The 25702-nt window shown below is 33.2% G+C and overlaps 1 protein-coding gene across 1 annotated transcript in view; it reads right to left on the bottom strand.

Moving 5' to 3' along the window:
• Nucleotides 1-781: 781 nt before the first annotated feature.
• LOC132756253 (sideroflexin-1-like) overlaps nt 782-25702 on the bottom strand; it is a 28297-nt gene continuing 3376 nt past the window's right edge. The window contains exons 2-11 of the mRNA XM_060747273.1: nt 22220-22392; nt 21430-21600; nt 10994-11092; nt 9831-9906; nt 9359-9444; nt 8105-8232; nt 7031-7080; nt 6631-6680; nt 5907-5954; nt 782-5500 (exon numbers count right to left, since the gene is read on the bottom strand). Of these exons, the coding sequence (XP_060603256.1) occupies nt 5404-5500; nt 5907-5954; nt 6631-6680; nt 7031-7080; nt 8105-8232; nt 9359-9444; nt 9831-9906; nt 10994-11092; nt 21430-21600; nt 22220-22380 (966 nt within the window). The 5' untranslated portion in view covers nt 22381-22392 and the 3' untranslated portion in view covers nt 782-5403. The remainder of the gene's footprint in view (nt 5501-5906; nt 5955-6630; nt 6681-7030; nt 7081-8104; nt 8233-9358; nt 9445-9830; nt 9907-10993; nt 11093-21429; nt 21601-22219; nt 22393-25702) is intronic.

Genomic DNA, 25702 nt, shown 5'->3' with positions numbered 1-25702 from the left:
CAAGCTTTTTGAAGTCAAGGCCCCTGTGACCTTGACCTTTGACCTCAAAGTCAATAGGGGTCATCTACTTATCATGACTAACCTCCATGCCAAATATGAAGACTTAGGGTCAAAGGAATCTTAAGTTATTGAGCGGACAAGCTTTTTGGAGTCAAGGCCCCTGTGACCTTGACCTTTCACCTGATGACCTCAAAGTAAATAGGGGTCATCTACTAATCATGACTAACCTCAATGCCAAATATGAAGACTATGGGTCAAAGCAATCTTAAGTTATTGGGGGGACAATCTTTTTGAAGTCAAGGCCCTTGTGACCTTGACCTTTGACCTGGTGACCTCAAAATCAATATGGGTCATCTACTAATCATGACTGACCTCCATGCCAAATATGAAGACTGTAGGTCAAAGGAATCTTAAGTTATTGGGCGGACAAGAAAAAACTGACGGAGAGCCGGACAACCTGATTCCAGTATACCCCCCTTACAACTTTGTAGGGCGGTGGTATAATGAGCCGCCCCACGTAAAAACCAACACAGTGGGTTTGCACCAGCATGTCTCCAGACCAGTCTGATCAGGATTCATGCTGTTCGCTATCAGTTTCTCTACTTTTAATAGGGTTTGTTAGCGAACAGCATGGATCCTGATCAGATTGGGAGGATGCGCAAATGTTCGATATTCCAATTTAAAGAATTATTTTATGAATATTGTAGGAGTGCCACTTTAAATGAAAAACATTACTTCAAAGGGGACTAATATAGGTTCAAATAAAAACAACAATATGATGTCTTGATGCATTATTTATATAACTGTGCTATAAATCATATGAAATGATATCCATACATATACAGTATCTTTGTCAATGCATCACTACATTGAACAATAGATTGCTTCGGAATTACGAATATTTTCGGATGTTTCCAGATCTTGCACGGTACAAACAAACTTTTACAACTTGATTGAATTGCGCTATCAAAGGTAAATGTAAGAAAAATAAAAGCAACACGATGATCAATGGATCAACAGATCAGTAGTTTACGGCCCTGTGAATCTGTATTGATAAAAGTTTGTTTGTACCATGGATAAGATTTGAAAACACCGTATCTGCCGAGTTTATTCAAATAACACAAATCTTATTCTTTCTTTTTATGCAATCTCTTTAGAAAAGCTTAACTAAACACTTAATGGACATCTGAATAATCAAGTTTGAACAATATTATGAATTAAAAATTTATTGAAGCTATTTTGATGTTATATTAACAAAATTTCTTTAGTTATGAAATACTAAAATGTAAAAATCTTACAACTTTCCAATGAACAAAAATATGGTTAATTTATTAACATATGCGTTACATGATATGATTTACTATCTCTGGATCACACAAAATGGAATGCTTACATTTGTTTTGAATAAATGCTGAATTCTTCATTTTACAAAAGTATCCCAAAAAGGTGTTGCTCATCACTAACGGATCGGATCTCACAAGGGTCAATAAATTCTTTTATACGAGAAAAATTACACAAATACCTAACGAGAAAAATTACACAAATACCTAACGAGAAAAATTACACAAATACCTAACAGAAGGTTGGTTATTTAATCTACATGTCCCCTCATATTGGGAAAAAAGGGTAATCAGTGAAATCCAGGGTGTGGGGAATGGAAAACCAGTAAAGCTGTGAAGTTGCCATATGCAAAGTTGACGCCAGTTAAAATCTAACCAAAACGTATTTAAGTGGGTTTTTTTGTGTTTTTTTTCCTTCATCAACACAACATTTTATAAAAGAAAATGAAAATAACTCTTTAACAACTTGCAAATAAGAATTAATTAGAGTGACAAGTCAAATATCACACCAAAACTAGTATATTGATGTATGACACAAGTGTGCGATTGTCTTTACAAAATTTGAGCCACGCCATGACAAAACCAAGCACCATGACAAAACCAAATGTGTTTGCGACCAGCATGGATCCAGATTTGTGCAGTCTGATCAGGATCCATGACCCTATTACAAGTAGAGGAACTGATAACAAACAGCATGGATCCTGATCAGACTGCACGGATGCGCAGGCTGGTCTTGATCAATGCTGGTTGCAAACACTTTATGTTGGTTTAGTCATGGCGCGCCTCAAATGTCATTGTTAAGTGATTTTGTATACATGTACATTTTCTGATTCTAATATATTTTTTAATTATCACTTTGTACAAAGAAAACATTTCTCCAAGTACAATGAGAGAATTATGTCATTTTTAGCACAGCAATAATTCTATTTCAAGACCAAACCATGTTTTGATAAATATGTGTTTATAGGTTTTATTCAATGGCTTCTTAACTTTTTTTTCACCGGGACTTTTAAAGCAATTTTCAAAGCAAAAGTGAAAAATATACATCAAAATTTAAGAAATATCAGCAAAATAATTCTGTTGATCAAAATTCTGAATATGTTATATCTGCATTAGCAAAGATAATAATCTTAAAAAGAAAACATCAAAAATAACCACTCTTCAAAATTTGTGACAGGCCACATGAAAATGTTCAGCACATATTTATCATACATATAATGTAAACTTAATTCCAGTATAAGGGTAGGATCACTGGCCTGATAACATGCAGCACCAAATAAAATAAAATATCTCTGGTTTTAAACCAGGACTTACTTTAAAACTATAGCAATACAATTTTAATATATATATACATGTACAAGTATATTAACCAATATTACCAGACCTTGTACAAAAATGACACCTTTTTTCTTACACAAAATTTTAACAAAAACAAAAAAAAATCATAAGAAAGCCAAGGGATATAAGGGACTCCACTGAGGTTTAAAAGCCTAAAAACATAACATTTGAATTTCTTACATAAATGAGCTGGGGCACTTTAAACAAAAATATATGCAAAGATAGTTAAGAAATATACTGTGATATAAATTGAAAATCGTATTTTTATACTTTTCATAGCCCGATTTGAGTGAAAAGCGTTAACGCTTTTCAGTTTGGGTCATTTTTTTAAATTTAAATAATTATTCTGGAAAAACGAAATGCGCGATTGTTCTGAAATTTTGCACAAAGATTAGTGGTCTAAACCTACAGCAAATGGTACATTTATCTGGTAAAAATATTTTCAGTCCCATCATGTCAAAAAACCTCAGTGGAGTCCCTTTAAATAAAATGTATATAGAAAAAAATTGATATCTGAATATAACAGATCACTTCACTCATTTCCATCTAACATTGTCAAGACAAAAAACAAGAGCACTGCATGCAGTGTCAACACTCGTCTGTTATGATCAACCCCAACCAATAACCAATTTTAACAAAAATTGTAAGTCAAAAAGAGACATAATTCCTCAAAATATTGCTTTTACGATAATGCCCATTGTCTTACATTGCAATGCCATCGTAATGATAAGCAAGTATTTCAAATTTGGTGCTTATATATGTACCTTTTTAAAAAGTTGGAATTATGGGATATTAAGAGTTTTTGCAAAACAACAATGACAACGCAGCATTAATAATTTTTTCAACTGTTTCTTTGAAACAGACAAGCTAAAAAAGTTAAAAACATATATGACACAGCATATTTTGAGTCAACTTTTTTATGGTTAGAGGTCTAACACATGCTCTAGTAGCACTTAAAAATTTGTTATTAAAATTTCATGCAATATTCTTGAAACATTATAAACAGCTGTAGAAAAAAAACACAAAATATACAAAATAACCACACACGGCATGAATGCTGTTCCTGCCAGCATCAAGAGACATTTAGATGTAAACCTTTCAGGTTTTACCCAGCTAGCTTTCACATATTGGACATGTCACATATTGGACTTGTATCGGACTAATGAAGGAATATTGGTCTCTCTGTAAGCGATTATCTATCAAATCACACTTATATTATCTCTATAAGTGATTATCAAATCACACTAATATTCTCTCCATCAGCGATTATCTATCAAATCACACACTAATATCATTTTTAAGTCAGTAGTGGGAAAATTTACTAAACTACTTTTTCAGCAATATTCAAAATATCATATTGTCCCAATTTTGGCCCAATATGTAATGCCTGCCGGGAAATGACTAGGGAAAAACACCAAAACGGTATAATCCATTCTGTAAATAACATTGTACTGCATGTATAACTAGTATTGTTTGTACTATTACTAGTATTGCGTACCATAATTCCTTCTAAAGTTATTCACTTAATTTTAATTCATAAATTGCTTGTATATCATGAAACTTTGTCACTTTCTGTATATACATATGCATCTGATAGCACAACCACACAAAACAATCATTTTAACAATTACCATTCTAAATATTTTAAATAGACTTGTCCATCTTTCACTCTCCAACCATTCATCAATTTAAGTGGAATTTTCTAATATTGACTAGCCAACAGTGCAAACCATGATTAGATGGCAGGATTGTGCCTTTTGATCTCTGTCTGCACTGGTCATATGGGTAGAATTATTTGCCACCACCAGCGGGCTTAGGGGTTAAAAATTGTCAATATTTGATAGTAGTGGATTTTTGGTCTATATTTAACAATTGAGTCTAGTATTGATAGGTTCAAAGTGGTCTGCCTTGTAGAACTTCACTTTTAATAGTAAGTTGAAAAGTTAAATGAGCCGTGCCATGACAAAACCAACATAATGGGTTTTTCGACCACCATGGATCCAACCAGCCTGCGCAGGCTGGTCTAGATCCATTCTGGTCAAAAACACACTATGTTGGTTTTGTCATGGCGCGGCTCAAATAATAGTTCTAGTCATATTTACACTAATTTAAAGTAGCATGCCACCATATTCATGCCAATTTTCATGGACATTTTGAAAATGTATTTAAAAGTAAAATATAGTAAGATGAACAAAGCAATTTAGACATCGCAAATGACAGTTACAATTATGTATGCAAAAACAGACCTTACTGCATTAGTCACGCAGTAAAAATATGGCGATGAATACTGCAAAATCAGTCTTTAAATCATTACATAAATCTTGAATCTTTTTACCTTTCATAAAATCTTAGTACATTTTTCTCAAGTATGATTTTCTTGAAATATTTTGGCTCATCTGGAGGGAATGCAGCTTTAACTTCACAAAACAAATAAGTTGGCAAAAATAAAACAGCATTTTTTGCCAGTTAAGTACATTGTTACAATCTCAATTCAACAATTTGTTTGTCTAAACAGGAGGATTTTTGTCATAAAAAAATATTCTCTGGATTTCTAATAAAAGTGTACTTTCAATTCTGAATTGTTAAAATAGAGTGATGAAGGAATGGCATATCTCAGACAGTGAAAAATATAAGTCTTTATCGCACATTTACAATTTCATTATCACCACACTGTCACTCCTGGAAGATCGTTGCGTTGATAGTATTGTTATGTTTTTCTATGGATTTACAACCCTTTGTTGAAATACACCCTTTCTACAGGATGAGGTAGTTTGCTGATTTTCTCTTGGAGATCAAGTTCTAAGTGTTTAACTGCCATGGAACTGAAAATAAAATGTGTTCACATTGAATAATAAATAAATCATTTTTGAATTATATATGTCGAATAAAATGTGTTTTTTTTGTGAGGTAACATGCAAAAATGAGTTATTACATCAAACAAGTGTTATGTTTTAGGATTATTTTTCTCACCACTAACCTACTTTCGCTCATTTTCGTGTCATAAAAGGTGTAATGTGTTTTATAGATTTATTGTATAATTTCGGACAAAATTTTGCAATTTTTTAACATCTAACACATTTTGAATGTATATGCCTTCATACATGTTCCATATGAAAGAAAATGTATTTTAAAAACAAAATCTACAGAATTGAGTCATTACATCCTATGGAAATGATATTTCGCTATTACATATAAACACGGATAAATAAAATTGCTTTTAAACCTAACCTCTTCTGTGGAAATAGTGCACAACACAGTGGGGTGGCAAACACCAAGCTGAAATAAAAACAGAATGATAATTCATTGGTGACTGGTCAGTCTATACAAATATTCTTTTGATAAAGCATTTCAAAATTTACTTGAGAAAACTTCAAAATCTACAAATACTTAAGTAATGTTGCATGTTTTTAGGGCTTTTTTTGTTGGGTTTTACATGGCATCAACACAATAAGTCATATCACTACTTTCCACTTTTACTTGCAGAGCAAGACTTTATAACAGGCATTATTTCCGGCACAAACAGGCACCTGAGTAGAACCACTGATGTTCCATAAGCTAGCTAGATAACTTTCTCACATCAAAGATTCCGAATACACGTGGCTTCAACCTAAACAGGTGAGAAGCATACATCCTTGGCCTCAGGCACCCATAATGTTGCATGTGAAAGTATTTCAAAAGTAAGTATTATTCAGCTAACACAGTCTTCAATAATTCTTGTTTGTTCTCCAACTAAATTCTTTCATTAAACTGGTGTTTTTTGTGGTTTCTTATCAGATTTTTTTATCTCATAAAAGCTGAATTTAAGAGGACAATAATGATAAGAGTTCTCGGTCCTACAAAATATATAGCTTTTTTTAAACATCACAATGTTAAAAAGCATTGTTATATTTCACATGTAACACAGAAGAAGAAAGAAAGAATACAGTACAAATCTTTTTGTAAATATACTTACAAAAATCCTACAAGTAAAACTTGTATAGGAGCATTCAACCAAGGTCTTGCCTGAAGAGAAACAAACTTTTTTTTTTTAGCGCTGATGAATGTAAAATGGAATGTTCTTAACTGGTTTCATACAACAGATGTTTATTTCTTAACCGAAAGTGACGGTTCCAAACAATGGAATACCGGAAAGCAGCCACTGATTGGCTGATAGGAAGATCACAATAAGGTGACCTCCTATTGGTCACCATCAGACCCTTAGGCATAGCAATTATTTAGGAGCTAATTTTAATCAGATTGGAACAAACTCTTATTTAATATGTGTATATAATATGTGCTTTAATCATTCAAAGTAAAATTTTAAATATTTATTATGTGTGTATAACTGTTAAAATAGGGAGAAAAAAACTTACAATCATAAATGGCTTTTTGTCTAGGCTCTGCATGATGATTGGTGGTATCACTGAAAAAAAAAGAAAAATACAAATATTAACATATTTTTCACATCTTTATAGTAACAAAACATGCTGCAGTAACTTTAAATGCCTATTCAAATTAAGCAAGAATTCTTGAGGTTTTATCATTTTGCATGATGGTTTGTGATAGAAATTTTGCGATTATCAATAACAAGTTTTATTTAAATCTGAAAGCCGACCATTGAAGTGAGTAAATGCTATCAGAAAGGACCACTGTACACACTAAAGCGTCATTTATTTATTAAAATACTAAATGGATTTGAGCTTGTTTTCGTAAATAAACAGCCTTGAACATTGTTTGTTTGGTTTTAACATCAATTTTCACACCTTTAAAAGTTTTTGGTCATATCTAGAGGTACCATCTAACCTGCTGTCTGGATAACTAACCAGTAATTTCCAATTTCTCCAAAATTGACTGACTACTAATACAAATGTACCACATGATTTTTGAACTGTGGTAGGAGAGAAATGACCATTGGACTCAAAGATTGAGATCAACAGGCATGGAGAAATCTCACCCAATCCAACCTGAGACCCCTGGTTATAAATCCAATGCTTTCTCTATTGAGCAAAGCAGGCCAAACAAACTTAATGAATAAAGTATAAAGATAAACAGCAGAAAATTTTGCGGGCTAACTGATGACATTCAATTTATTTATGCTCTTTTAATATTGGAGGAATAAAAGATATAATTATTATTATACCTTTCTAATTACAAATAATTTTCATGTTAAACAAATATACATGTGTAATGTTGAATAAATAACAAAAATAAGTTTCTGCAATAGCTTAGAAACAAATATGAATCAACAGTATATATAATAATTACAAAGTTACACCAAACAACATTATGACACTGAATAACAAAATGTAAGCCAGTGTGCATTAATATTTGGTTGATTGAATTGTTTTGAAGCCTTAACAAATAAAGGAAGGTTACACTAAATGCATTTAAAAATCAACAAACAAAATGCTGCTGGAACAGCTACATTTTGTTGTAAACAAACTTACTCATTCCTGGAGTGGCCATCATAATTCTTGAAAACACAACTTGACCTATAGCTGACCTAGCCGCATGTGTGGAATCACCTACACGATTACCATTCTCATCAAATATTGGAATACCGTGCATTATCTCCCTTTGTAAATACAAAGTTTATATTCAATTAGTAACTTATAATTTAGATCTGGATCTTATGCTCTCCCTTTAAAAATTTAATTATATTATTTTCAATTGTTTGATTTATTGATCCTACACTTAAAGTAAGAATATGTTACAATGCATTTCAAATGTCTTTTGACTAGACAAAAAAAAACTACAGAAATAAGACAGACTTCTACTAAATGACTTCACACGGTGACTGTTTAAATACAAATCATCTAAACTGTACATGGTAATTCATATACAAAGGAAACGTCAAGCTCAACATTTAAACTAGCACAATGAACATGTCCTCCTTTGAAATTGTAATTGTAACAGTCCAAAAAAAATTTCTGGGTTCCCAATATCAAAATTTAACAGTCCACAGAATAAGAGTCTGGTCAGACTGCACGGCTGTAGAGGTTAACCTGGATAAGCTCTGTTACCATTCATGGTTCATACAGACTTCTCATACATAAATTTAGGGCCTTTTTAGGGCTTTTTCAGGGTCGATTTCACTAAATTTAATGCTTAACTTTCATGACATAAACAAGCGTCTGATTTGTAGTTCTTTGTAAACATACAATAGTTAATTCCTTTAAAGTGACCTCCAGTGACCTTTCTAACTTTGATACCTAACTTTGATATTAAAGTTACTTAACATTGTGCTGCATTAATTATTTCAAATTCGGAATCATAATTATGTTATGAAAAAGATATTTATTCAGGCTCTAAATTGCTTTGTAAATCATTTAGATTTTAGGGTCAAACAGTGCAAATTTAGGGGCTTTTCAGGGCCAGCCATGCAATTTAGGGCCTTTTCACGACAACCATCAAAATTTAGGGCCTTTTCAAGACCGTAAAAACCCTGCCATTATCATTGGGAGCGGTGGCCTAGTGGTTATGGTTTCTGCCTCTCAACCCAGGGATCATGGGTTTGAGCCCTAATTGGGTCATGACCATGTTTCTTCATATGACACCAGTACTGCCTGGTTGGTTCCAGGAAGCTGACTCGAAAGTGATTAATATAAGTTGCGAGAACTTGTTTCACAATCAAGCTTAAATAAGTATGTTTAAACCAAACCGTTATTAATGGTAAACCCTCAACAAGCTAAAATTCTCACCTACTCCTCATACATGGTATATTTATACAGTTAGCTGCTGCAACAGCTGTAAATGGAACAAATCGTCCAATAATTGGTGGGAATCTCTGAAAATAAAAAACAAAACCATTGCTTAAACTATTAATATGAGCCGGGTCACGACAAGACCAACATAACACGTTTGCGACCAGCATGGATCCAGACCAGCCTGCGCATCCGCGCAGTCTGATCTTGATCCATGCTGTTCGCTATCAGTTATTCTACTTGTTATAGGGTTTGTGAGGGAACAGCATGGATCCTGATCAAACTGCACAGATGCGCAGGCTTGTCTGGATCCATGCTGGTTACAAACGCGTTACCTTGGGTTTTCGTGACGCGGCTCAATTATATGAAATACGGCATGGCTTTTAACAAGTAATCTAAGAATCAATACCACATAGGTTTAAATCTTGTCTGTTAAATGAGTAAGTTTAAAAAATATATGAACCCATACCTTGACTAGTTTATTTATGGTAAGAGCTGTTCCAACAGCGCCTGTCGTCGCCAGTGAATATGATATTCCTAAATGTCTGCAATCAAATAAAGACAAGCTTTCAATTATCTGGTAGGGAATATTCAAATATATACCATATAAATATATATATATACCATATAAAGTGTTGACAGAGAGGTTCATATAAACACAGGAAGCTGCATATCATGTCAAACAAAGTTACTATAGCAACCATAAAGCTAAATGTACACAATGACTAATTACATCTCATTATTTTATGCTTTTCAGTGGATTACTGATTTATCCGTGCAAATTATATACGCCACTCATAAGAATACTGTTTTAAAAGCTCACTCCATGAAATAAAATTTCATCTTACACACAAACAAACAAATATCCTCTACATATTAGCAATTCATAAAGCCAGTTTTATCAACAGAACTTATACAATTTTAAGGTTATTCATGATTCAATTTCAAAGCTTTATTTTCATTATTTCCTTTCCTACAACAACCAGAACTCTGACCCATGGTATAATTTTCATATTGGCACAGAGCTATATTTAAATGCAGAGGAGGCTGTGAATTCATACACCTGAGAATTATCATCCAGCAAGTTCATACTTTCACGAGATTTTCCGAGACCATGTTTGACACAAGAAAATTTACCAATATGTACACAGCCATGTTACCTAAAAATTTGTTATGGTAATCAAAAGAAGGAGCAAAAAATAATTTACAAAAAATGTCAAAAAAAAAGACAGATTAAGAAAATATAAACTTTTATTAGAAATGAATGAAAATGTAAACACATTTGGTTATGTAAAACCAGATGGCAGAAATAGATCAATTCAAAGTGCCACCAATGAATCTCGTGCTAGGGATTGTGGGTTAGAATTGGAAAATTTTCTTTTTTAAAGCTTTTTTCCCTCTGCGATATAACTCAGATAGTGTCATTTATCAAGCTTTAACAACCTTATGAAACAGACAGCAAACCTATCGTTCCATATGGTGTCAGACTTAAAAAGTGAGCTTAAGGTAAAAGAAAATTATAAATAAACCATAATATCTGGCCGTAAGGACACATTCCTTTACAATTAATAATCATACAAAGAAAGAAGGCGTGACAGGAAAATGGTGTGACTGAAAAAAGGCGTGACTTACATTGGAGATACAGGATGTTCACCACTGCGGTTTGTGAAATTCACTAATGCATTAAACGTCTGGTTAAACCATTGCCAAAATATAACTTCTCTGGGAGTCCTGAAATACGAGAAAAATAAATCTGAAAGTTTAGTTTACAAAACATATTTATAATACTGCAAATATGCAATGTCAAATTTCACCGGACCATCCTGATATTTATAGATTTAATTAGTAAGGTGACTTTTAACTTGACCCCAGTGGGTCCAAATGTAAAGGGGACTTCATATAAGCTTGCTATACACCAAGTTTGATTACAATATCTCATTCCTGACTCTAGTTATTGTCCGGAAACCATTTTTCTATTTTTAGTATCGGTGACCTTGACTCCAGAGGGTCCAAATGCAATACCAACCATGGTCTCCACATAAAGTTTCTATATACCAAGTTTGATTACAATACCTCATTCCTAACTCTAGTTATCTAGTTAATCTATATACCAGGCAGCTGGCAATCACAATGAAGAAATTCTCATTAAAATCAAAAGATACCAATTTTGCAGTACTATATAAATTGTTCTTAAGACTTTTGGTAGGTAAGATGGCCACATCTATACAGCAGCTGGTGTTATAAAGCTGCTGAACAGTGTCTTGAAATGAAACTTGATCTACAACCAACCTTACGAAAGACTGGTTGTTTTTATCTTGGCATCTACCTTACCCTAAAACAATGCTGTCAGAAACATAGAAAACCATCCAATGTTTTCTTCAATCAGAAAAGCAAGATATTGAGCATTGAATATCTTGAAGCATTGCCATGACCTGGGGCATTTAAGCTTTAGCTTAAACGGGGCCAATCAAATTAATATGAACAAACTTGAAAACAGACTACCTAAGAATGCTATAAAGTTTGGTGATCATCTATCTATTATTACAGTAGGAAAATTAATGATGTTCAAAGGTTTTTCTATTTTTAGCTTTAGTGGCCCCTGAAAGGGGGCCAATCCAAATTATATGAGCAAACTTGATAAAAGCATACCTAAGAATGCTACAGACAAAGTTTGGTGGTCATCCAACAATTAGTTCTGTACAGGTATTTCTATTTTTAACTTTAGCGCAGCCCCTAAAAGGGGTCAATCAAATTAATATGAGCAAACTTGATATAAGACTTCCCAAGAAGGCTACAGTTAAAGTTTGGTGATCATCTATCAATTAGTTTTGTAGTAGATTTTCTAGTAGTTTTCTATTTTTAGCTCTGTTGATCGCTAAAAGGGGCAAATTAAAATGACATGAGCAAATTCAAGTGTGAGAATGCTACAGACCAAATCTGCCCAGCAGTTTCAGAGAAGAAGACGATTCCCGACGCATGACGACGGACTCCGTAGCATCCCCCTATGATACTGATAGCTCACCCTGAACCTTCTGTTCTGGTGAGCTAAAAAAAAAAAGAGAAAAAAAGGTGAAACATGAGCCCCTATAAAAATATACTGTAAGTTAAGAGTTAACTTATAGTATATTTTTAAGGGAGCTCATATTTCACTTTTTTTTCTCTTTTTTTGGGGGCGGGTTTTGACACCTTTTATATGAACACGAAAGTTTTTTTTATCAATGTGGTCATGTTAAAATTCTTCCCAGGTCTGATACTAGTGCCTGTGGTATAAATACGTGACGAATATCACATAGGCATGTTGTCATTATCACTATTTTAATCTGACATCAAGTGCAACTAAATAAAATTACAGATTCATGTTTGTAAGTTTTTTTTCTTCAACACGTATAAATCTCTAATTATTTTTTATCATAAACAAGTTCAAAGGACACCAGCCTATTCATATGGAATTAATAAAACTTAGTTGATTAAATGATTGCGGACATGGGAAACAAGATAACAAAGATATAATAATAGTCGCACTTGTTCATTATTTTCATGCGAGCTATTTTTCTTTATTCAGTCTTTAAAAAAAATATGTATGTCCTTATATTCCTGGAAGATATTGTTAGTGTATTGCGACACTTTATTGTGATTATTTTAAGGATGGCCTCACAGGGTGTATTGAATAATTTGTTTAGTGCCAAACCAGAAATTTTAGTTAACTTTAAAACTGATATAAGATTTAATGTAATATATGGCCACTTCATTTTACATTGCTATATATTTTTTTTTTGTTAAAGCAAACATTTACATGAACATAATACATTTTAATATGTTGTAGAATCATTGCAAGTTATTGATATTTTCAAGATTATTTAAGACATTTTTATCCAAGAAGATGTATCTTTTTTTGCAAATAGAAAATACTGACTTAAAATTTCACACTATTAAAATTAAACTAGAACTATCATAAAATGTGATAAATATCCCACAAATAGCTTTACTTCCTACAAGCTGGAGACAAACCTGACTTTTTCTTATTATTAAATGCAAAAAGCATATTTTCATACTGAATAAATTCTAAAAGGAAGCAATCAGAATAAAAATTTTCATTACAATTTGCACTGAGAAAAGAAAAAATCCCAAACACATCAAATGACTGACAATAGTAATTTGCTGGCATTACTGTTTTCATAAATTAGCTTTTTCTTCACTAATATTGTTTCAAAGAACAGGATAAATGCTGCAAGAACTAGAAATGTGTGCATAGGACATGGATGCACCCATACTCCACTGTTTTGTCATTGTGTCAGTCTACTGGCATACAACTGGAAAGTATGACAGATGGACAGACAAGGGAAATTCTACATGAACAAGCAAATTCGTTGAATTTATATCCCCCGCCGAGTACTGGTTATTATTAACACAACAACTGAAGACATAAGGCTTTATTTATATATTAATCATGGCATAAACTGTAATATTCTTTGAACTTGAAGCCTTGTACCTTCAAACAAGAAGAATTTTAAAGTTTTCACTATATACATATAAGGAAAATCTATGACCCCCTGGAGTGGGGCCAATTTTGACCCCAGGGCTAAAATTTGAACAATTTTGGTAGAGGACCTATAGGTTATATAATATACCAAATATCAAAGCTCTAGGCCTTGTACTTTCAGACAAGATTTTTTAATTTTGCATTTTTGAAACTCCTTTTCTGGCCCTGTGACCTACTTATGCAACAGACCGGAACCATTTGATCAACTTTGGCAGGGGACCACGCTAGGATCATTCCTGTAAAGTTTGGTTGCTGTGCAGTCATTTGTTTCTGAGGAGATGTTGTTTAAAGAATTTGCTGACGCCGCAAGACGACGGACGGTTGGGGATCACAATAGCTCACCTAGATGTAAAAACATCTTAATCTCTAGACTTCATTGCCATTTTCAAGGCATCAAAAAGGGATCTCACAATTTTCAAATATTTTTAAATGTTATTGTAACAAATCATTTTAATTCTTCTTTAATAAAAACTAGAAATGTGTCCATAGGACACGGGTTCCCCCACCGCGCCACTGTTCTGTCAATCTTATGACTCTAGGTCAAATATTTTTTGAAAACTAAAAATCTTTTTACTAAGTAAAGGGCAAGAACTTTACAAATACTGAATAAATCCCCAAGCAAACCCCAAGTTGAAAATTGCAAATTTATACTACTGTAATTCAAGGGCAATAACTCTAACAAAACTGAAAAAAATCCACATGCAAAGTCCCAGGTTCATAGCTTCACAGTGAGGTGAATCATTATTCCTGTAATTTAGTGATGTTGATCATTATTCCTGTTAAGTTGGTCGATTCTAACTCAAGCACTCAAGGATCAAATAACAACATAATGAAACAGTTTTTACTAAGTCAAGGGAAATAACTCTACAAATACTGGATAAATCCACAAGCGAAACCCTAGGAACAAACTAAATATGCTGAGCAACTTTCCAATAAGGTTTAATGACTCTATGTCAAATCCTTTCTGAGTTACATGCGACACATGTTGAAAATTGCAAACATTTTCTAAGTCAAGGGCAATAACTCTAAAAATACTAAATGAATCCAGACGAAAATACCCAGGTGCACAACTACACATGCTGATCAACATTCCTGTAAAGTATCATGACTCTAGGTCAAATACTTTTTGAGTTACATGCGACACAAGTTGAAAATTGCAAAATTTTACTAAGTCAAGGGCAATAACTCTAAAATTACTAAAAATATCCAGACGAAAATACCCAGGTGCACAACTACACATACTGATCAACATTCCTGTAAAGTTTCATGACTCTAGGTCAAATACTTTTTGAGTTACATGCGACACAAGTTGAAAATGACAAAATTTTACTAAGTCAAGGGCAATAACTCTAAAAATACTAAAAATATCCAGACGAAAATACCCAGGTGCACAACTACACATACTGATCAACATTCCTGTAAAGTTTCATGACTCTAGGTCAAATACTTTTTGAGTTACATGCGACACAAGTTGAAAATGACAAAATTTTACTAAGTCAAGGGCAATAACTCTAAAAATACTAAAAATATCCAGACGAAAATACCCAGGTGCACAACTTCACATGCTAATCAACATTCCCATAAAGTTTCGTTGAATTCCAGCCATTAGTTGCAGAGAACTACTCCGGAAACGAAATTCTAAGTCAAGGGCAATAACTCTAAAAATACTAAAAATATCCAGACGAAAATACCCAGGTGCACAACTTCACATGCTGATCAACATTCCCATAAAGTTTCGTTGAATTCCAGCCATTAGTTGCAGAGAACTACTCCGGAAACGAAATTCGGACGGACGGACGGACGGAAGGACGGACGGACGGAAGGACGGACGGACAACGCCAAAACGATTCCATCGGCGGGGGATAATTATGGTGACTCCCCCTATCCCTAAACATGTTTACCAACATTCCTATAAAGTTTCATGACTCTAGGTTAAGAACTTTTTGGTCTACGCATGATACAAGTATTATGACTCTAGGTCAAATACTTTTTAAGCTTTGCATCACACAATCTGAAAATTGCAAAATTTTACTAAGTCAAGGGCAATAACTAACAAAACTGAATTAATCCACATAAAAAACTCCAGTTGCACAACTTCAGATGCTGATCAACATTTCTTATTAAGTTTCTTAACTCTAGCTCAAGCACTTTTAAAGCTACATGTGATGCAACATTTTTGAACAGTCAAAGGCAAATCTAAATGCCCTCCCTAACCCTAGAGTGGGAGCACAACAACTGTTTGCAAAGCAAAAGTCAAGTAAAATATGGTGTCTATTAATATTTCCTTACTGCTATATGCCTATTTCTCGTCATTTTTTGATTGTGCAATTTAAACATTTCACTTATTTTTTTGTAGTTCAAAAGTGGCCATTTATCAAAGTCCTATCAACATTTTTTGTACTTTTTTTTTGCTAAGTTTATTGATTGCTGTATACATATCAGGTTAGACAGCACCTGTTTATTATCAATAGGGTGCTTCACATACCTCCTATCAGTATATATTTCCTTGAATAAATGATACGATCAGTCACCCAGATAATACATAAAAATATCTTTTGGACAGAATATATTGAGCTTTTCTGCAGTTTTTTTTTTTGGAGGGGGGTGTACTGAAAAATCCAATGCATTTATTTTGTTGTTGATTTCAAGCTTTATTATTAACACCACCATGATATGTTATATTATAACAAATACGGTAATTGCATGCAACTATGAAGTATACATAATTATGTAAAGCAATAAAATACAACAAATAGCTATATAAAGCAATAAAATATACATTTTATTTATATTTGATCATAATTTAGTTTCAGTCTGACAATGTTTACATGACATTTTTTTTTTCATCATGTAATAATTATGCTTTAGAAATAAAATAATGCATGTAATGAAAGTTTTATTGCACGCAACACATGCACAACAGCTCAATTAACTTTATTTGCAATTTTCAATGTTACCATATTAACATAGCATTTACAAACTGAGAACTTTCAACAAAGGACAAAATTTAATAGAAAATAGGCAGCAAAAGATGAAAATCAAAGAAAAGATTATTTATTTTATATTTAGAAGATATATTTTAAAACACTAAATTTTGATTGCTTAAAATTTAATATTGATTGTCTTATCAACTGGTCAAGTCTCAGATCCAAGTTTCTCTATGTGCGGATTCCACCCATAACCCAAATGGAACACTCCAGCAGTAGATGGTTTATAGCTAATATGGCTAATAGATAATTTGAGAGAACAGTGCAAGATACAAATGTACAATTATTCAATTTTAAGATTAAATACCAGTATATCAACAGTAACTGTGTGCCCCCGTTCTTGGACAGTGACATACACAGTTAACAAGATTTGACCACTTCTATCTGTACACTGCCTGCCCTAAGCCAATCAAAACAGAGAATTCAATGTCACATGATAACAAAATGGAGGACAAAAATCTTAAAACAGGGCACCTATGGGTCACACCATCTGCCATGTTATTTATTGCCAGGAATTAAATAATCATTAGCTAGAAAACCAGAGTGTAGGCTCCTACGGGGGGTAAAAAATTCATGGAATATTTCTCTTAAAAATAAAATAGCTTTACTGTTCAGGAAGGAGTTTATTTCACAAAAAAAGAACAAATTTTGAATACCCGGCTGAACTGCGATTCCAAGCCATTTTGGAACTTCTAATACTTGTTCTAGCTTCCCTAAACTGTAGACACAGTGCTATCACTTAACATCTTCCACTACTCCTCGATGCTCTTTATTTGTTAGGACAGACTTCCACTATACAGGCTTATCGTGGAAAAACGTACATTGGGTACAAGTCTGGAAACAGATCTCTACCATTTGTCAGTTTCAAACATTCCTCTGATTCAACCAATCAGATTTTAACATTCGAGACTGGTTCCCACTTTCAAATTTTAGAACAAAGGTGAAGAACTGGAACTGTATTTGACATTTTCCAGAATTACTGTTACATTAAGACAGGCAGCAATTTATGAATCATTATGGCAGATGCGTCACCTTAACATGACAGGCATCTATGTTTCTCAACATTATCTAGTGAGAAGATGGTAAGAAAACAATAAGAGGACAAACAAAAATAATCAAGGTAAACACATAATGCTATATGCAATGTGTGTTGGCATTTTTTGGTTGGTGTGGGGGGGGGGGTTGTTCTGTTGTTTTTTTCTTTGCAATAATTTCTTGAATCATGTCCAATGCAACAGAAAAACATAAACAATCTAGCAAAACAGGTATAAACTAAGTTTTGTTGTTTTTTTTTTGGTTGTTTTTCAGCATATGCTTAAATAATGTGTTTATTTTACTTTCAGAACAGTCAACTCTGTAATAAAAAAGCCAGTCCAAAGAAATTGAAAAATGTGCTCTTTGGTGACACGAGGTTTCATGAATAAGGTATAATATTTTATAAGTACATCATGTACATGTATTTGACAAAGGATTGTCTCTATAGACTTAGGATTTCCATATGTGGCCTTTGTGTACAGGTTTAACTGTGAATACCTTTTCTTTTTTTTTGAGTATATTTAAGTTTTGTACAATTATTTCATTCATTCCTTAATTGAATTTTTTATTCTATTACCTGATGTACATTTGAGATTTGTTAGACAATACAGAAATTAACTGGTTTGTACTACCTACAAAAGGTAAAGGTAAAGGTCTTGTTTATTATAGTGTCACCCCTACTGAAAGGGCCAGCCATTTTGACTTATGAGACACCTTTTGGTTGCATACCATGTACCTCCCAATTCCTACCACTAATTGCCAGGCGCCAGGCGGATAGAAATCGGTAACCATTCATTTTAACTACCTCGCGGCTCACGAAGCGGCCATTTTGGAACGAGTCCCACGAGAAACAATCATCCTTCAATTAACGCTCCCCGTGGGGCTCGAACCTTCGACCTCCCGATCCGAAGGCGGACGCCTTAACCACTAGGCCAACGGTACCTACATGTAACTGTGTCTCTATACATGGTTCCGTTTTGTTTTTTTGCTTTTTTTGCAAAATGAATTTTAGTGTAGTAATAAATTGTTCAATGAGAGACTAAAAAAACGCCAAATAATAAATAACACATAACCGTGCCTTTATACATGGTTTCGTTTTGTTTTTTTTGCTTTTTTTTTGCAAAATGAATTTTAGTGTAGTAATAAATTGTTTAATGAGAGACTAAAAAAACGCCAAATAATAAATAACACATATAACATTGAACAGGTGTGAGTATTAAAATAAACATGTTTAAAACTGTACCTGTACTGAATATTCACAAACAACTCCAATGAAATATTTTTTGTTTACAATCCTAGCATCAAAATACCAGAGGAGATGTCTAACTCACAGAGCATGGGCATTTGGCTGGGATTTTTATTACATAACTGTCCTGTAATGATATGGCGAGGGGCTTAAAAAAAAGTCCACACTACCTCCTGGGAATGAAAGGACCAGGGTTACAACATACTACTGCAAACATCATCAAATATTCAAACTGCTAAATGCCACAAAACTATGATTCTAGGCAGTCAAAACAAAATAAGACTTCACACTTTGAAACTACTTTTTGTCATGTTTTATGTATGGAATTTGAATAAGCTTGTAGCTAATGAACAAAATATGTAACAATGCTAAAATTAATTAAATTAATTAATTAATATATTGAAAAACTTATATAACTATCACAACTTCAAATTTTTTGTTCTTGTTTTTTTGTTGTTGTTTTGTTTTTTGTTAGGATTTATTTAATTATATTGACACTGTGACAGTCAAATGGTCATTTTCCACCATTATTGGTGAATGTAGACCTCACCTCAGCTGCCTAACCTACATTAGTTCAGGTTTGAGCAAGCACCTGAGCAGGACCATCACATTTCTGTAAGCCGGATACGCCTCATTTGTAAGAATGTAAAGTTCAATGCAAGGCAAACAGCCGTAATAGGAAAGTGATATTAAGACATGAAATTTACCACTTGGTCATAGCAGTCTGGCTAGAAAAACTCATTTACAGGTCACAACATTTACATAAAGAAATCTTCAAACTACATATATGTTTCAGGCCTCGACACTAACTTTTTTAGCAGGTGGTACGCCGGACCACTAGATTTGAAAGTTAGGTGGTCCTTCCAGAAGTCAGGTGGTCAGTTATCATTATTATATCTTTTTACTGCAAATGTAGAAAAAAAATGTTTAACTTTTATGACAAAGATGTATTATTAATCTTTAAAGAAAACAGATATTTTTAGATATATATTTTTCATCTAATCAGAAAAGGGAGAGCAAGTCAGTAGGTATTTTTATCGTAGAGTTATTTGTTTATTTGTTTTTATCTCAGTCAAAAATACACAACAGAGCTTTTATTTATGTTAACTTTTATATTAAAGTGATTTCTCTCTCAACTCAAGTTAGGGAATAGTGAAGCCATTTGTGTCTGTTATTTTCTTACTGTTATTCAAATATTCATTGCTGATACGCGGTACGTCTTATAATCATGATAATAACATAGCATCTTTTACAGATTAACATTTTTAATTGAACTAATAAATTATCTTATTTTTGTCTTTGAAAACATGGAAATATCTAAATTATTTAAATAATGACAATGTTATAATTTACTATAACTTATCTTATTTTTCTCACAGATTTTTAATACAGAATTTTACCTCCCTGTTGCTTGTTGGTTGATATTCATTTTTGACATTGGGTATTTTTAACATTTTAAAATAATTTTAACTCTAGAAGAAACAGATCTCTTATCGTTAAACAGTTAAAATAAAGATAAATAGCATAGAATTACTAGATGTATTTTTCCAGTTCCTTTCGTTTCCTGCCGTTATTCAAGTATCGGAAATTTAAGTTTATCCGATATCATATAATAATATTACCATCATCGGATACTCACGGTTGATTAACATGTAACATAACATAAATGTTAATGGTTCCGCCGTGGTTATCAGACGATGCATAATTACTAGCACCATTTGAATGAATTTTGTACCTAAATTTATATCACAAACTCTTAACTCTTTTAACTTGCATAAACAAAATTTTAGCGACTTAAAATGAAAGTTAAATATTGATGACTTAAGAACTTCTTTAACTAATCAGAGATAAATGAACCATATACATGTACATCGGACATAGATTTTAAACAAAATTATATAACATGTTTTTGACAAAATCGCCATTCTCCCAAATGAGCCTTGCATCAACCAGAAAATTCAAGTGGTCCGACGGACCAGTGGGTTTTAAAATTAGGTGGTCCTTGTCAAAATCAAGTGGTCTTGGACCAACGGACCACCGCTAATGTCGAGGCCTGTGTTTCAATTACTTTCAGACTGTATTCACTTCTTCAAATTTTAAATCACAAAGATAACACAAATTATTTTAGTTTGAATTAACACACCATAAAATGTAAATCATTATTATAACTATAAAAGCAATTTCATCATAATCCAAACTTCCCGTGCACAAAAAGAGGCTATTCAAGAATATGATCTATATACATGTATTAAATTCTTACTTGTAAAAAGTCATCATACATCCAGTAATGGACATATTACACGGAACCTGTGCAGACATACGACCAAGTATAAACATCTTTTCCTTCGTGTCCGGATGGAACGCAGAGTCATACAGATGCTTGGCATCCCATATCTGTTCATCTGTCAGATGAGGTAGATCTTCACCTTTTCTAGTAATCAAACAAAAACAACATTAATAACACACCTGGGGTTTACAAGGGCTGCGGTGAAAACACAATGTCATCCAGCCGAAATGAAGTAACAAGCCATTTCTTTATTATTTTCCTTTGCTTAATAGAGCATCATTAGCCATTTACTCTATTAACTCTATTATCATGTAATGAACTCTCAGCCTGTTGTTCTCCTTTGTTCTGTTTACAGATCTCTATATGATTGTGCGGACGGATGGACAGACAGGCAATAGAGAAGTGATCCCTATCTGTTGCAGCTACTTTGTTGCATGTCAAAGTTACTGTATAGTAACTGACACAAAAATCATTAACAGGCCAAAACGCTTTTTCTATTCAAGGGCAATAACTCAGCCAAAAATCATTCAATCAAATACCAGTAGTTTTTAAACAGTAGTCCAGACAAGTTTTACAACAGATTAACAGGCAGACAAAAGGATAGTCAATGGAAAAGAGGTCTCTATATATGTTGCTACTACTCTGTAGAAAGCGACACAAAAAATAAAGGAAGGATTTGGTGCAAATTGGCCATATCCTTTCCCCTAGTATCTTCCAACAAATTAGAAACCTTATAATCAAGCTTGGTATATGCAAAAATTACCTGTATCGTTCAACAATATCTTTCGCCTCATCAAGCTGCTTGCTTGTTGCTAGTACATTCAGCGGATTGGTTGTAATGAGGAAATGTTTCGCTCTTCCCATGAACGTACTCTGGTCATATTTTGGCTCATCCAAGTTGACATGTGATCTAGCTGAAGGCATCCTGGCTGTAAACTGACAGATAATTGAAACATTGATTTTTTATCATAATTTGAGCTACGCCATGACAAAACTAACATAATGGGTTTGCGACCAGCATGGATCCAGACCAGCCTGCGCATCTGCGCAGTCTGATCAGGATCCAAGCTGTTCGCTATCAGTTTCTCTACTTGTTATAGGGTTTTTAAGCAAACAGCATGGATCCTGATCAGACTGCGCTGATGAGTAGGCTGGTCTGGATCCATGCTGGTCGCAAACCCATTATGTTGGTTTTGTCATGGCACGGCTCATTTATGTTATTTCTTTTTAAATTAACTTCATTATGCAAGTCGTAGATTGAACAGAGTGATGATTTGAAATTATCAGAAACTTAGACTATACTGTATGTACATGTACTTAACTGCTCTTTTCGTAGCGTCACAAATTATGAATTGGTCTTAAGACTGTTTGCCAATAAATTGTTCTTATCATGACCCAATGAGGAGAAAAATTTTTAGTAAAAGGAGTGTCTGAAAATTTTGGCCAATTACCTGAACCATTTTTTTCTTCTGTTGCTTTCTGGCAATTAGTTCAGTTATATTGATTTTGTACAGAAGTCAAACTACTACTTTGTTTACTTTTTTCTTCTTTTATGACAAATAATTTCACATTAAGCACTATTTTTTCCAAGAAACAAGCATCTTACATGCTCTATTTAAAACATCATTTAAATGTCATACGGTATAAACCCATGCTTGCCCTTTCTTAACAAGAGCACCACACAATCATGGCAATATACGCCCGGAATTCAAAATTGTTTTAAGTAAATAAAATTTAAAGTTATCAAAAATATTTTTTAAACAGAAAGAATACCCATCTATAACATTTGTCCAAAACATGTTTAATTTCAATTATCAATATTAAGATCTATATTGATAAATGCCAAAGAGCTATGCTCTTCTCACATAAATATTTAGTGACAATTATATATGGCAGAGCTTTTGCTGTGGAGTACAGACCACAGACATGTTACCAGTCATGCCCTTAAAAAGCTAATTTTGAAGAAGAGTGTTGATTATTTATCTCCATGCAATTGTGAGGGAGTATATATACTGACTGAAAACAACAATAATGTTGGTTTTTAAATGATAACAAGAATATATATATATGCCCGAAAGTGTTTTTTTTTTTTATATTAAGGATGAAGCATTTGTAAGACATTACATAAATTAAATAAAGTATTACCTTCTTCTAATAGCAATCCTTATATAAAATTTGTATATTGTGGGCCAAATAGAAATTAAGTTATGCTCCGGAAACTGTTTTCAGTTTTAAAGTAATAGTGGCCTTTGACCTTGTGACCCCAAAATCAATAGGGGTATTCTACCCAATATGGACAATCATCCTATGAAGTTTGAATAAACATTACATAAATTAAATAAAGTATTACCTTCTTCTAATAGCAATCCTTCTATAAAATTTGTATATTGTGGGCCAAATAGACCTTAAGTTATGCTCCGGAAACTGTTTTCAGTTTTAAAGTAATAGTGACCTTGACCTTTGACCGTGTGACCACAAAATCAATAGGGGTCTCCTACCCAATATGGACAATCATCCTATGAAGTTTGAACACTGTGGTCCACATGGAACTTAAGTTATGCTCCGGAAACTGTTTTCAGTTTTAAGGTAAAAGTGACCTTGACCTTTGACCTTGTGACCCCAAAATCCATAGGGGTCTTCTACCCAATATGGACAATCATTAGTGATGGAAATCGGATGAAATTTGTCCCAATCGATCATCGGTTCAATCGGATGGGACATAATCGATAACTTTCCGATTAAAGTCGCGTTAAAAATAAATAGGAAAGAAGCATTTTTTCCCAAGGCACTTGATTATATTCAGTAACATGAACTTCATTAAGCACTTTTCAACACAGATTTAACCCTATTATTATTTTAACCCTATTTATTATTTTACGAAATAGATTTAATTTTCCAATGGATGTCAAATAATAACATTCACATCACATTATATTATATTTCTATTGTTTACATCACGTATTGATCCTATTCAACTCCAAATTGTCTCTGAGATTTTTTTTTTTGCGATCAGCGAGGTGTTCCTAAGTTAAGTTATGCTCCGGAAACTGTTTTCAGTTTTAAGGTGATAGTGACCTTGACCTTTGACCTTGTGACCCCAAAATCAATAGGGGTCTTCTTCCTAATAAGGACAATCATCCTATGAAGTTTGAATGTTGTGGGCCAAATGAAACTTAAGTTATGCTCCGGAAACTGTTTTCAGTTTTAAGGTGATAGTGACCTTGTCCTTTGACCTTGTGACCTCAAAATCAATAAGGGTCTTCTACCCAACATGGGCAATCATCCTATGAAGTTTGAATGTTGTGGGCCAAATGGAACTTGAGTTATGCTCCGGAAACCAAATTGCTAACGGACGGACGGACGCCAGGGGGTATAACATAATATGCCCGAAATTCTTTCGGGCATATAAAAAAGTAAAATATAAAATAATATTATACATGAAAATCAAAAGCACAAATATTATGCCTAAAGAATAATCAAAAATCAGAATGCTATGCTTACAAATCCTTTTCTTTTTTATTACCTCCCTTTACATTTATATCATTACCTCCCTTTACATTTATAAAATCAATACTCATTCAAACATCCAGCATCCATCACAAAACTGATAATTCTACTTTTACAAAGAGATGATTCACACTAAAAATCTATGCTTTGCATGTTGTATGTTGGAGGAAAAGATTTTTAAACATGTATACTATATAAATCTGTGTACATGTAAACTGTGCCAGACCTAACCATCCCCCCACCAACTCACTGGGGACAGCCATTTTTTAATTATCAGTGAAATGATTTTTTGAACAATTGCAGGGTTCACCTATGTAATGGTTTATGCCAAATAACGAGATCAAGGATTTGTAACTTTACATAAGAAATCATAAATATTATATAAAAATAAGTTGTTTTTTTTTATATGACCCCTGAAGCATATAAATTTTGTAGATGTCAATTTGAAAGACCCTGATGTCAACAACAGATGCTTCATGCAAAATATCTAAGCTTTAAAGTTACATTAAATAAATATGTAAAAATATTTTGCCGTCGGCCTAAAAATCAAACATTCTACAGTTTCATTAACCTGTTTAATAGTTTTGTTGTAAATCTCATCAAATATTGTTCATAAATAAGGATTTTAAAAGGGAAACCCCACGGTAACACTAAAGTTCGTATACGAATTTTAACATGCAAATGAAGACTATAATGAGCTCGTGTATGCGCTACGTCACAGTTTTATAGTTGCTATCTG

Source organism: Ruditapes philippinarum, unplaced genomic scaffold, assembly GCF_026571515.1.
Source record: "Ruditapes philippinarum isolate M1 unplaced genomic scaffold, ASM2657151v2 ctg151_1_1_1_1, whole genome shotgun sequence".
NCBI classification, from domain to species: domain Eukaryota; kingdom Metazoa; phylum Mollusca; class Bivalvia; order Venerida; family Veneridae; genus Ruditapes; species Ruditapes philippinarum.
The sequence above is the reverse complement of the archived record's forward strand: the minus strand, read 5'-3'. Positions and strand labels throughout refer to the sequence as shown.